We start from the raw sequence: 13,755 nt of genomic DNA on the forward strand, positions 1-13,755 counted from the left end.
GTCTACGTTCGCACCGCCCTCTCTTTGTCGGCGTTCCATGCGCTTGCGTATCTCCTTTCCTTTTCTTCTGGTCTCCCGTGGTGGCACTCTTGTAAGCGTGCTGCCCGCCAGGACCACGAAACGGAAAGAAATGCGAACCGCCCATGTGGCCCCGATCCCGCAAACTTGAAACGTTTCACTGGAGCATCGGCCAGGGTTTTGTTGACCTGTGTTGTGTGTGACCGCTTGTGGTTTTCGAGTGACATCACAACCATTACTGAACTGCGGGACGTCGACCAACGCAGCGTCGCCTTGGCTGTGGTGAAGCTGTGTGTGCCCTCGGACTGCGGTGGGGTGCGCGTCTGTTATACGCACCGGGATTCGTTAGTAATAGGTATCGCGCCGCGTTTTGCAACAATACATGGGTATGTGTACTCCCCAGTGCCTCATCATCTTCGTTTGACGGTAATGAACAGTTCACCATTAAGGGGCCCACATACGCATGTTCACTGGTCATCCACCTTCGCAGAGTGGAATGGCACTGAATTTTTTTAAAGAACGCCAGCCTTTATATATCCAGTCCAGAAAAGGCATGCGTGCACAAATCATCTACTTACATGATCATAGTCAAAAGGCTATCTCTTTTTCTGGCAATGCAAGAGAGGGCACGCTTACACGTGATTGTGTCATCTACGTGTATACATGTAGATGACACAATGGAGTCTAGGCATGTAAATGACACAATCACGTGTAATCGTGCCCCATGTTGCGTTACCAGAAAAAGAAATAGCCTTTTGACTATGATTGTGTAATGTACATTTATTTGGTGGCACGCATGCATATATTCTGGGCTGGATATATAAAGGCTGGTGTTCTTAAAATAAAAATTGAGTTGGCAGTCTGCGCTTGTTCTGCAGTATTTCGTTCTCTGTGTGTCCTTGTTTCAGGCGCTCAGAGCTGAATTCTGGGGTTTTACGTGCCAGAACCACAATTTGATTATGAGGCACAGGCTGTTTGAGCATAGTTATAAATGTGGTAACTCAGAAAAACTTCGCGTGTAACAACAGCTCTGAAGCCTAAGAAATTCCTTTATGCAAAGCACGGAAATATCAATAAATGTCCAGTCATAAATGAAAGTCGCAGTTTCGCCCGAAATGCGACGCATCGATTGCGATAGCAAATTAATCGACAGCTATACGAAGTAAGGAGGCTAGTTTCATCGGCGGCATAAACTTGTAAACATAGGCACACTATCTAAATTAACAAGCATAGTGGCACGCGCGAACGAACAAACATGAACATATCTCACTCGATGACCGCGCAAATTCGCTATCAAAACGCTGGAGTGAGGAAGCCCGTAAGCAGGAGCGAGCGAATTGACCTTCATGCTGTCTCTCGCTTCAACGCAAACTAAGCGGCGAGAACATAGCGCACACGAAGCTATCGGCCCTCGGTGTGCCTAGAATCTTAGTATTTTGTGTCTATCGCAGATCGCTTTCAAGATAGAGGCCGCGCGGCCTTACCATACGCAGCAGCCGCCGGAGTAGAGCACTGCCGCCCTCTCTCTCCTTCCCCGGTGCTTTGCGCGTGACGAAAGGCGACGCGCTTCATACCTGCTTGTGTCATTCGCGCGAGCGAGATTGAGCCGCCATGGTCGGCTCAGCTTCGCACGCTCAACTCGCACATACAGCATACGGCGCTCGGGGACGATGTTATCGACTTTGGACTTTATACGGAACATCACGGCACCAACGACGGCAGAAGTGCGCCTGGAGTGTCAATATAATTGCTATCGCAATAATAAGTTAAAACCACGACCTCTACTCAATGTTCTTCTTCCCTCAATATGCTCAAGCCTGTTGAAGTGCAGTCCAAAAACGCGGAGTCGGCCTTTTGTGACAGAGAAGGAAATGATACCGATGAGGGTTGGTACAGTTTAACTAGCAGTAAAAATACACGAACTCGGTAATGTCTCAATAATAGAATAAGCACCAACTATCACAACTTTGTTCTCTAGCGGCGATGGCGTAACAGAACTGTTTGTTGGCCTTGTTGGTATTTGCCGACGTCTATGTTTCTTTTTTTGTATGTGTCTTAACTTGTGGCAAAAAAAAATGGTATAACAGTTAGCGACGAACATCGTTCTTACGAGCGCGAAAGAAACTTTGCGAGTGCGCGGCTCCTGCTTCATGCCCGTGTTTCGAAATGTTTTGGTTGTCTCGGGATCTCCGAGCAGTGACCGAAAGGGCCGCGGTCGACGAGGATTCTGAGCCCGAACCACGGGCGCGTGCATGCCGCGGATGGGCTCCCGGCGATCACCGAAAGCGACCGCGCGCAATCTTAACGGCCGCGCTGACACGAGCGCATGCTCGCGCCGACCCACGGGATATATACATATATACGCAGTTTGCATACGTAAAACAGCTCTTGCGACGTCGGTCGCCTTCGCGAAGCTGTTAATGGCCGCCTTTCGCCGCTGGGCCTTGTGCGAGGCGGATCGGCTGTTTATTCTCCGCTCGCCGCGGGCAGAGGCAGTCCGAAATGGCTCAACGCCGTTCCGAGCCATTAGAGGAACACAACTGCGTACCTCACTGCCGCGTTGTTCTCTTTCTTTTCCGTTTCTTTAAAGAGGAGTAAAGGGAGGGGGGAGCGAGGGGAGGGGTTACGACGACCGGCTTGCTTTGATTGCAGCCTCTTGGCGGTTTGGTGCTGCCGCGCTTTTCGCACCCTGCGTGGCACGCGCGATCGCCCACGCCGTGCTTGCTTAAGGCTCACGTAATCCTGGACGGGGCTTTTCAGACCGCATCCAGACCATCATCGCTTATGTCCGCCACGGCATTGCATTCTGTGGTACTACACTCAAGAGTATACAACGAGATTTCAGGCGTGCTTTCGTATTTACTGTTGCGATAGCCACAGAACAAGCACAGTGAAAATGAAGCATGGACAAGACACGTGAAACAAACGCTAACTTCCAACTAACGTAGGAAGCCCGCGGCGAATACAACTTTGAACACACGCGCAGCAAACTATAAAACCACCCGCAAAAATAAAATCTATGCGCCAGCTTTGCTTTACAGCTACTTTCTACTCTGCAGCTACGAATTTTGCTTCTTACCTCTGTCATCCTCCATATATATATATATATATATATATATATATATATATATATTTGGCGCGAGTGAGCCGCCCGACGTCGCTTTCTGCGGATACTAACCTCTTTCTTTTCTTGAAATCAACATAAATATGTCTCTCACCTTTTCACAGGACCACGAATGCTCCTCGTATTTGCACATTTTAATGCGACAGCGTTAAGGGCCCCGTGTCGCAAAATATCCGATGTCGGCGTCGGACGTCGCTTGGCAAAATATCATTCCAAAGCACAACCACGCGGGCCCTCCACGTGGAGCAGATGCGTTATTGAACTAATTGAATTCTTCAAAGTAGGATATGTAAGAAGTACGAGCTAAACACAACCTACAGACATGATAGCGTCGGAGTTTAATTTGAATATACCAGCAAACATTATTCGGTTACGCGGAAGCTCAAACACAAACCCCTTTACCGAGCGGCGCGGCCCTCTCTGTTCGTTGCAACGCCACCTCGCGCTCGTCTCCACGCATCCGCAAGAAAGCTGCGGTTGCCGGGAAGCGTGACAAGCAGTCAGGGAGCTTTGAAGCCTCTCTTAAAGGCGAAGCTTAAGCGTCCTCCAAATTTTCGAAGGAAATGATGGAGTAGAAAAAGCAAAACGCTATATATAAAGAAAAAAATAATCTGGATCAGGCGCGTGGTAATCGCAACATTGACGTAATGCGCGCGGTCGTATTGGACAGCATGGTGCCCTTCCGCGACGCACATATTTCCAGCTGCGCAAAAGCAACTCTGTAAGCCGCCAAATATGTGCTGTAAATAAGTCGCAAGAACGGAAAATGCCTCGAACATGAGCACTTACAATTCGTAGCAGTGTAGAGAAGCACCATGTTAAACACTTCAGCCCATTGGAGTAATAGTGTGTTGATAGCTGTGGCGTATACAGGGTGGTTAGAAAGAAGAGTGCAGAACGGAGCAGCAGCGTTCAATAATATAGTTTGAATCTGAGAGGTAGCTCTGTAGAAGCTACGCGCTTGTAGCACCCCTTGAAGTGTATGCAGCGAGAATCCTACACCCATAGCGCGCTGTTCCTGCAGCAGACAATGCAGATCCGAGCTAGTTTATAGGGACTGCTTTCTCATTAGATTCCGGTTCTATTCAAATCTTATCATCGATCGTAGTGGTAACTCTGGTAGGGCGCCATAGGCTCTCGTTAATCGCTAAGACTGAACAAATACATGCAAAAGAGTGCTATAGTTTCGACTGGTAAATTGAATCGTACTTTTCGCACCATAGTTCCTGTAACAGTATATTTTTTTCAACCACTTAATCGAGCGCTGCCTAGTTCGAACATTTTTCTTCCTAATCACCCTGCGCCCATGTGTGTGCTGATCGTACGTATACGCAGGAAGAAACAGAGGGACGTCCTTGATTTTAATGGTCAATGGCTCAAAGAATACATGAGTCACGGGGCGAATTCAGATGACAACACTTTGTGCTGTAAAAACCGGCAAAGTGACTAGAAAAAAATATAAGCCGAACAGGGCGGGGAAAACAGTCGCTCGTCTGCGCGCAGAGCGTCTTCGCATCCGCTGTGTGTCACCATACACTGACACTTGCACCAACAGGTCAACGAAGGGTCGGAGAGCAGACGCACACGGTCACTACAACAGGCGCCTCCACGCGGCAGCTCCGTAAGTGTCCGTGGTGAAGGTTTATGCTTGTGCAAGAGACATATTTACAGGCGAGTATACTCTGAAGGCGTAGCTCTTCTTTATCCTTCCACCAAAAAACAGCGATCGGTCACAGCCCTTGGACGACGGTGACCGGACATATGTTCAGGCTTATGTACAGTAACAGTTATGGACAGCATTGCGACATATCTATGCGTACATGAAACACTCAATGGTTGCGTTCCAGCGAAAGCCATGAAGAATCGACTGAAAATTGAATAAAATAATGTCAGTCGGGTAAGGAGCGATGAAAAAGTTGTTTGACAAATAAACTTTGACAAAAGATGAAGTCACTAGCATATACAGGAAATAAAAAGGAAGAGGTTTGAAGTTTTAAGGGCATTCTCACTAGCCTGACCAAGATAAAACAATGGCAACGTCACAGGGAAAGCCTTTTCGCCACATTTTTGCATGAATAAGTGTATCCTGTTCACTGGAAATGCATGAAATAGAAATCAAAGCAATGTTAACAGGATTCAATTTTCTCAGTGCGAAAACAAATTTTCAACATACTTTTGAAACTTCTTCAAAAATCGGAAAAAGCTAACGAGACTAAACTTTATCTTGACATGGCAGACGGGACAGTTACACATGTTCCTGCGCGAGTTAGGCGGTCTCGCAACCTACGCTAACAAGCAATCCCACATTACCAACAGTTTCATCTCATAGTTACTGTAGTTAACCAGCCAGGTTATGCTTTAGGCGGGCTTTCGACAGACCACAATGCTGCCGGAGGCATATGCTGCCGCCTGACTAAAATTATACAATGCGATATATTAAACCAAAAAGCTAAACATCATTACACTTAAAGGAATAAGAGTAAGAGAGCAGTCACAGCAACATATTCTGGCCTTCTTTTTTTCCCGTGGGCTTCTGGACATTGAAGAGGATTAAAGATGCAGAAAATATGCGCATATGGGTCGGCAAGCTCTCTGAACGTATGATGACACGGCTATAGCTTCGTTTCAGTTTGGTTTTGACAAAAATGGCATCCTTTGGAGTAACTACTTAAATGCATCCGTGAAATACGCCGCGACGAGCTTTCGTTCATGCAACAATATTTCTTTTTCTATTTCATATCTTTAATGATACAAGCTTGAGAATGGGACAACGTGCTGCCTCGTGACACAGTGTGGTTCGTCTTTAATGAAGCCGCCGCAGCATAATTTTCTGAACCACAGGCAGAAATCACGTTGAAAAATACCACATATGGCCCTGTATAGTGGTTTTTCATGGCTGTACCGATTGTTCACAACTGTGGACCACAAAATAATTAGTTCACTACAGTCTTTTGAGAGCAAGCACCTAACAAAAGCCCAAGACATTTCAATGCACTTCGCATCACACAACGGCGCGTGCGTTAGAAAATAAGTCCTACATTCACCGGGAATGTTGACGTCGCTTTTGCCTGTTTAATATTATAGTCAGCATAACTCTAGTGACCGGGTGGGGAAAGTAACAGCGATTAAGTAGCCAGCCAGTGTCAACCGCAAGCCGGTACACCGCGTACCGTGTTAAAATGCGGTTACACATGATACTTTTCTTCCTTAGTCAAATTTGGCCTGAGATACAGGTTCAGGATTTCTGATCCCTCCCTTGGCAGAAGGAAAATACTCACGCTTTGATAAATATATACCTATCGCTGGTTTATACCCATCGCCGGAAGGTTTGCTTCCAGTATTCACGAAGTAGGAATGTGGCTACGCGTCTTTTGACGACCACCCCCCGCATTAAAACACCGAAAAATAAAAAAAAAATTAGCCAAGTGCTTTCTTTCTCAGATAGTACCAACGTATGAGTAAGTCGAAAGCAACATACACGGGGAATGGGGCATGCTACCATGCAAGACAGTATGCACCGGAAAAGTTTTGACGGAAAACAGAAGTCGAATAGTGAAGCCCTTGCCGGCAGCCATGCGAACAGTGCCATTCATGCCCTTACAAACACTGCAGGTATTTTTCAGTCTGCTGTAAGTATGCGCCCTTTTCAAATGAACATGTTACGCGTATATCCGAGGGAATAAAAACCGCGGAATGTGTAATATTTTTTACAACCACTTGCGATTAACGTATTTGAATCGCACGTCACGTGTTAACACGACCAACGATTCAATCTCGCATTTAGGCCACACCGTTGAAATATAGCATACAATTTTGCAATTGAAACACAAACAGGTCACAATGCCGACAAAGTCCTTTTTGTTATGGCGTAACGACGCGACACGGTCATTTCTAACTTTCAGTGTTCGCTGCACGTAAGCCGCGTTATTTCTTTTTATACGTTCCCCAGCGTAGGGTAGCCAACCAGATGCCTTCCTGGTTAACATCCCTGCCTTCTTCCTTTCTTTCTTCCTCCTCCTCTTTTACGTTATTGAAGCAAGAATAGCTGATTCAGAACAAGAGTTCGAAGTTGTGGTGCTCTCGGAATCCCTTTTCGAACATCTACTGCTTTTTTTTTTCTCTTTGAGTACGTGAGATGCTATTCCAATTCTTTGTCTTTTCTAGCTTCGTTAGTGGTCGGAGCGGCGCTCCGTCTGCGTTATCGCCGGGACGTACGGACCGATAGCGAACGGTGAATGATAGGAAAGAAACAGAATCGAGCGAAAGAAATCCTTACATTACAGGGTTCATTTCGCTCGATTCAATTCCTTTCATATCACCCCCCCCCCCCCCCCCGTTCACAGTCACTGATAACGTAGGCGGAGTATGGACGTCAATTAATACAGTGACTGGTATTCAAGCTATTTTCAATTGATCTTCTTCGGCTCGGACACAGAAATGCGCACGCGCTTCCTATGGCAGCAAGTGAAACGGGAAAAAAAGGAAGAAAAAAACTACAAGAAGCCGTGCATCTCAGAAGACAAACCAATTGTAGCTGCCTCCTAGGCTGACGATGGCGTTCTCACATTTTCGCAACTCTCATAATTAGGCGCTGTTCACGGCTTGTCACTATGAAATCCTGAGGCAAGAAAAAAAAAAAGAGGTTTTCTTTCTGGAAGAAGCAGATGTACTCGGCTGGTATGCAAAATACGGAAAAAAAAGGATAGAAAGAAGGAGATAACCTCGGCAACAACTTTAATGAACATCACTCAAATTTAAGCGAAGCAGAGTTCCACAAAACAAAACACGCCGCGCTACCCGCCGCTATCCACATCATAGCCCGAGAGTATTTCCGCACCAAAAAATGTTTCCTGTTCCTGCGAATATTTTTAATCCTCATGCACCCTCCTCATCGCCACAGCTGTTTTCCCGGCGCTCGAGGCGTCGAACGCGTGACCGCTCTCAATTAAAGCTGTAAAATCAACACTTCTAAGATTATAAAGACACTTTCAACGGTAAATTCTTATAGCGCGGAGAGTCTCCCATGTGTGTTTGCGAAGTTTTAAGCAGAAATTTGTTGTTTTTTCACAGGAACAATTCTAAAGTTGATCTTCCGGCTATTTAACTGCCCTAGGGGTGCTTTAAAGGCTTTGGCGATAACTTAGAATTTTTACGGCGCTGTCACTTAATCTAAAACCCTATAATTTCTTTCAGTATGTTTATTATAATGGACAATTTGCTCCTACAAAACTTTGTCTTCATCTGCGCCGTAGTTCGTTAACTGCAAATGTTTTGGTCCCCAGGCAACAAACGAGAACCCCGACAAAAAAAAAATATCGTGTTTTACGCGCCAAAACCACTTTCTGATTATGAGGCACGCCGTACTTGGGGACTCCGGAAGTTTCGACCACCTGGGTTTCTTTAACGTGCACCTAAATCTATGTACACGGGTGTTTTCGCCCCCATCGAAATGCGGCCGCCGTGTCCGGGATTCGATCTCGTGACTTCGTGCTTAGCAGCCCAACACCATAGCCATTAAGTAACCACGGCGGGTGAACTACAACTAGCACAACTTAGATAATTTCCTACTGCACCTCCCCTAATACAAACTTTGAAATTTCTCCAGTGCATTTATCTCTAACGGACGTTTTACCGCTAGCAACTTTCATCTCGATGTGCCCGATAGCTCTGAAACACCGCACTGTTGAGAGCTTCAAAGTGTGCTGAACGAACATTTGGTAAAATTCACCACAAATTCCTTAATTATCTCACGCCTTTTTCACTTCGCCGACGCATCCATTACCAGTGACATGGCCATTATTCCCTCTAACTTTTATTGGATTGAGCTATCTCTATTTCTTGTTCTGAAATAATGTCTACCGGTATTTTACGCGCACGTTTGGATCGGAAGTTTGCGGCGGCCGCATTTCAATGGGGGCGGAATGCACCGTGCATTCGGTGCGCGTTAAAGAACCCACAGATGGTCAAAAAAAAAATAAGCAGTCCCCGACTACGGCGTGCCTCCTAATTAGATCACAGTATTGACACGTAAAACCCCAGGATTTAATTTCATAGGAAGCCGTACACCGTATCTATTTGCAAGAACAGCTTCGCTGTGAAAAAAGATAAAAAAATAAACAGAGCATTAAGAAACAAGGGCTGGCGGGTTAAGGCTGCTCCCAGCTCACTGCCTCTAATGCTGGCCTCGCTCGTTATTTTAGGCCCTTGGCCAGATGTTCAATCGAGTTTCAAGGCCATCCAGGCATTACTGAACTTTTTAACGATTACGGGCCTGGATTGCGGACTTTGAGCATGCCAAATTGCTTGCCATATGTTCTACATCTTCCTTCTATCGTCATCGTGACCCATCATGCACCTCTATCTTCCCTCTTTCTTTCCCTCTTCCCCTTCCCCCAATGCCGAGTAGCTGGCTAGAGGAATATACCTCAGGCCGACCTCTCGCATGTCGTATCATTAAACTTCTCTCTTTCTCTCTCTTGCTCGTGTAGCTGATATTGTCGACAGGGCCTAAAATCTGCAAATAATGCAGTTTCGTGAACGTATCGGGGCCACATCCGGGGAAAATACTGACTGTTCACTCACGTGCAACGTTCTTTCTCCTTTTCTGGCAGACGCTTTATGAAAGCCCCATGGGCTGCGCGCCTGTTACGAGATGGATTCGTCGAGCGAAACCATGGACTTTTCGAAGCTTTAGCAAGTCATAACGGAGCGCGTAGTTAGCCGCAGCCAGCAATAATATTTTTTTCGAGTAGACAGTGTAGAACGCTGCAGCTTTATGACGTACCGAATCGGCAGCTATGGCTTTTGCCTGTAGTGCTTGCTTCTGCTCTCTCTCTCTCTCTCTCTCTCTCTTCTTTTTACAGACGGGACGGGGCAATCAAGTTTCACGGCAGGCAACACCTATCAATTCTCGTTTGTAGGAAACCCGCCATTCTTGACGTTATCTTGGGGTAAAATGGTAACACACTACTTTGAGGACAATTATTTTGCCTTCCATGCCGCCCTTCTCTTAAAGTCTGGCTGGGTGCCAAACTCACTGCAGACCTCGAGTCTGCAGCCTCTTGCGAAGATATAGAAGGGTCGCGAGGTGAACGTGGGCAACAGCGAAAATGAAGGTGGTTTCCGGGCATTACAAAAAAGGACTATAGAGAAGTACGGGTGCCGTTGGCACAACCATTGCTCCTCGAACTTGAACGCTGTAAAATTCGTTATTACAATTTGCGCATGTCCCGGCTGTTTTAAAAATAATCTCCCTGTGAGGAGTCGAAGAGTTCGTGACAGTAAGCCAGCTTCGCAGCGCGCACTCACCTCCATATACAAGCAATTATAACTGTGACGCCATTGTCCTAACTGGTTTAATTAAATCTCAACGACTCTCCTTCAAGCTGACGACCAACACATGAATCCCTTCCCTACACAAGTCTTTAATATTTTTTTTCCATGGTGAATCTTTTACAGATTGACTCTGTGACGTTCTTCAACGTTGCTGACGGTATAGAGAAGAATGTACGATATATGACGGCCGCTTTGCTTGCTAAGTTCTCCGTGACATGTGAAGGCATAATGAATTTCTTTTATCTGATATGAACTGTATATTTGGTACAGCCTAACTCTTCATAACAGCGACATGCCTGGTCAGCTATCAAATTATTGCTATATTTTCTTCACCTCATATTCTCTGCTCTGGGGTCTCGCGCGGACGAGCAGTCAAAATATCTGTTGAAAATTTTCACTTTTTTTACCGTTCGAAAGCCGCCGCCTCGTGGTTATAGATTGCAGGGCGCTCGCCCTACACATCAACGTCGATTTCTGTCGTCTTCTGCTCTGAGATGGCCGCAACGTCGCAGACTCTGTGCCCTTCCTTTGACTTTGATTGATAAACGTGACGAGCATGCGCCCCACTTTGTGCCGGTAAAGGCAATCACACGGCATGAAGTGTACAATCATCAGAAAACGTGGATGTGTGCAATGTTTCATGCTAGCGCCTGCATAGTATAGTGCAACTGATACTCACACGTCATATTCTCTATTCTTCTGAAGATAGAACATCGCACATGTCACGTTTAACGAGTATATGCATTCACAAATTCTCTTGCATGCAGGCACTCCCCTCATCCCCGGCATGTATATAGTCATTTTTGTTATACATATACACTTTGCTGGGATGAAGCTGAACGTAACTTCACAGGGAAAGACTTTGGAGGAGAGGGGCTCTTACTTATCCTCTTTCTGAGTTGCATTCTTTGCTACGCAAACCTTCTTATAGCTCACATTTTTGAATAGTTAATGAACACTTTACCTTCGGCAAGTGTGACGCGCTTACACTAGATGAGCTAAGACTGGCGTATGCCCTGTCGCTTGGTAAGAGATGAGATCGCGACAACGTCCAACAAACGCCGCATCCTAAAACCACCAGGACATTCATGTCCCCAGATCAGAAATGCATCCGTAAGCAGCAATAGATCTCGAGGATCGCATAACGTACTTTGTTCTTTGCTTCCATTGTACTATGTAGAACGAGGCGACATACCTGTATATCATTCAGAAAGTCAAGCCGGAACACTTCTTTGGTGCGACAGATGGTGTCAGCTGTATCAAGGGCTACCGAGGCGCCATAATGTCCGGGATAGACACACGTTGCACATAAACCATGGATCCGTGTTTCCCGCTTCACTTTACGACCAGGACAAGTTGCCGAATCCAACGCATACCGGTCGACCACAATCAGTGGTGTGGCAGTGAATCACGGTGTAATAAGTGCGATTGTTATTTCATACATGACTGAGAACTTCAGTTAAATTAAACAGACGAGAGAAACACGTACACACCGGGCTTTCTAGTACCGTGCCAGTACCGTGTAAACATGGAGGAAGGAAAAAAAAAACTGAGGAGCGGTTAGAGGTCATGTTGTCGGGGCTCAATGGAGGTTTTGTTATGGTGGTGTGTGCTCTCGCGTGTACTGCCCCGTAGGTCTCGTACCGTGGCAGAGGCTTTGTGTGTGCAGGTTTGCGTTAGTCTCCGTGTTTTGTTCCGCTGTGTTATCTAGATTGTGCTCTCCCGGCTGTTGTGGCTAGATGGGACTGGAAGAAGTAAAAAGCGTGAAATGAGCGCGCATCACACCCCGTACACCATATATCATGCCTCGGACGAAGGGCGATCTGGGAATATATTTGCTGTCTTCCGTGGATTAACGCTAACGTGTCATCACAGACTGAAACCGCTGTGCTACAGACAGGAACCGTCTGTGCTCTCTTGCAGTGCATTGAGAATGCACATATTTATTTTAAGAAAAAGCGGCAAAAGTTTCTGGAGACTGGCCTCACAGTCTAATTTGCGGAGTTCATGATGAACTCCTTTCGACGATAGCGCACGAAATGACTTTGGCAACGGTATCGGCGATGGTACACCGCGATTCGATCCATTGCTCGGATCAGTACGGCTCGCACGTCTGCGCAACCCAGCGTGGTTGCGCGCTGAAGGGGACAAATGTAATGAAGAGAGGAAAATCTGCCCCGACAATATGGCGGAGTAAGGCCAATTTCCGTTATCACTGAGGGTCACGAAGTGTGACGTCAGGGCCTCTCCAACAGTTTTTCCTTCCTCCACGTGTGTGAAGGTGTTCAATTTCTTTGTGTTTTTTCGCCTTCAGCGAGTTGTTACATACGCTGTCGCTCAAAATACCTCCTTACTAGCATTAGGTATTTTGCGAAGCTGGTATTAAACTTGATAGACTACTGGACGAAGGGTTTTGGGTTCATTCGAATGGGTTACTTGAGATGAGACTGATAGGACCTAAAGCCTTCATGCCACTCTAGTTTTCTTACGCTGAGATCCTTATTCTGTTGGCTGGCACCCGTGTTTTTATCCCCCATACAGGGCTCACAGAAAATTTCCGAGAATGCCCAAGAGTATTTACCTTTAAGAAAGATATAGCGCAGTAATAATGCGAAATGGAGAACAACGACAGCAGATCACCACGCGAAGTCCGGTTAAGCACATCCGGTGTGTCCACGAGTGTCCAAGGTGTCTCACTGGCACAGTCCGCCGTTCGGGCACTGCGACAGCTCAGGCGTCCCTCCCGTGCACGGCTTCTGCGGCGGAACGGGCGAGCACTTATCGAGCCGTGCCGCTTCTTCGTCCTGAACCACGAGCTTACTCGAGGCGGCCTCAAGGTGCTGGTAGTCCGCCGCTGGAGCTGGTTTGTCTTCTCGAAGTTCGATGCTCCAGAACGGCAGGCCGGCTCTTGACCGCCGCCTAAGCCGGTACCGGTACCAGGTGGCGCCGCCGGCCACAACCAGCAGGAAGCATAAGGTCGCCAGTACCGACACCAGTGCCACTGCACCGGACGTCAGGCCGCTCTCTGCAAAGGCAATACGACGTAGCACAAGATCAGAAGCTGTGTGCCATCTGGCTCGCTCGCACACGCAGTGCACCCTACCCGATATCCTTGTTTGCTTGCCAAAGCAATTACATGATCTGCAAAGGTCAGCAACAAACTCTCCTAACGTTTCCAACACAATCAATCAATCAATCAATCAATCAATCAATCAATCAATCAATCAATCAATCAATCAATCAATCAATCAATCAATCAATCCCCATTAAAAGACCCA

General features: G+C 46.7%; 1 protein-coding gene across 2 annotated transcripts in view; it reads right to left on the minus strand.

The window, feature by feature from the left end:
- Window positions 1-4,490: 4,490 nt before the first annotated feature.
- LOC142582624 (uncharacterized) overlaps window positions 4,491-13,755 on the minus strand; it is a 195,008-nt gene continuing 185,743 nt past the window's right edge. Inside the window, exons 5-6 of one of the 2 annotated variants that reach the window (XM_075692541.1) lie at window positions 13,299-13,502; window positions 4,491-13,233 (exon numbers count right to left, since the gene is read on the minus strand). In XM_075692541.1, coding sequence (XP_075548656.1) covers window positions 13,208-13,233; window positions 13,299-13,502 — 230 coding nt within the window. In that variant the 3' untranslated portion in view covers window positions 4,491-13,207. Of the gene's footprint in view, window positions 13,503-13,755 lie in introns of both variants that reach the window. The other variant, XM_075692533.1, reaches the window with a different exon arrangement.

The sequence above is a fragment of the Dermacentor variabilis genome, chromosome 1 (genome assembly GCF_050947875.1).
Source record: "Dermacentor variabilis isolate Ectoservices chromosome 1, ASM5094787v1, whole genome shotgun sequence".
NCBI lineage: Eukaryota > Metazoa > Arthropoda > Arachnida > Ixodida > Ixodidae > Dermacentor > Dermacentor variabilis.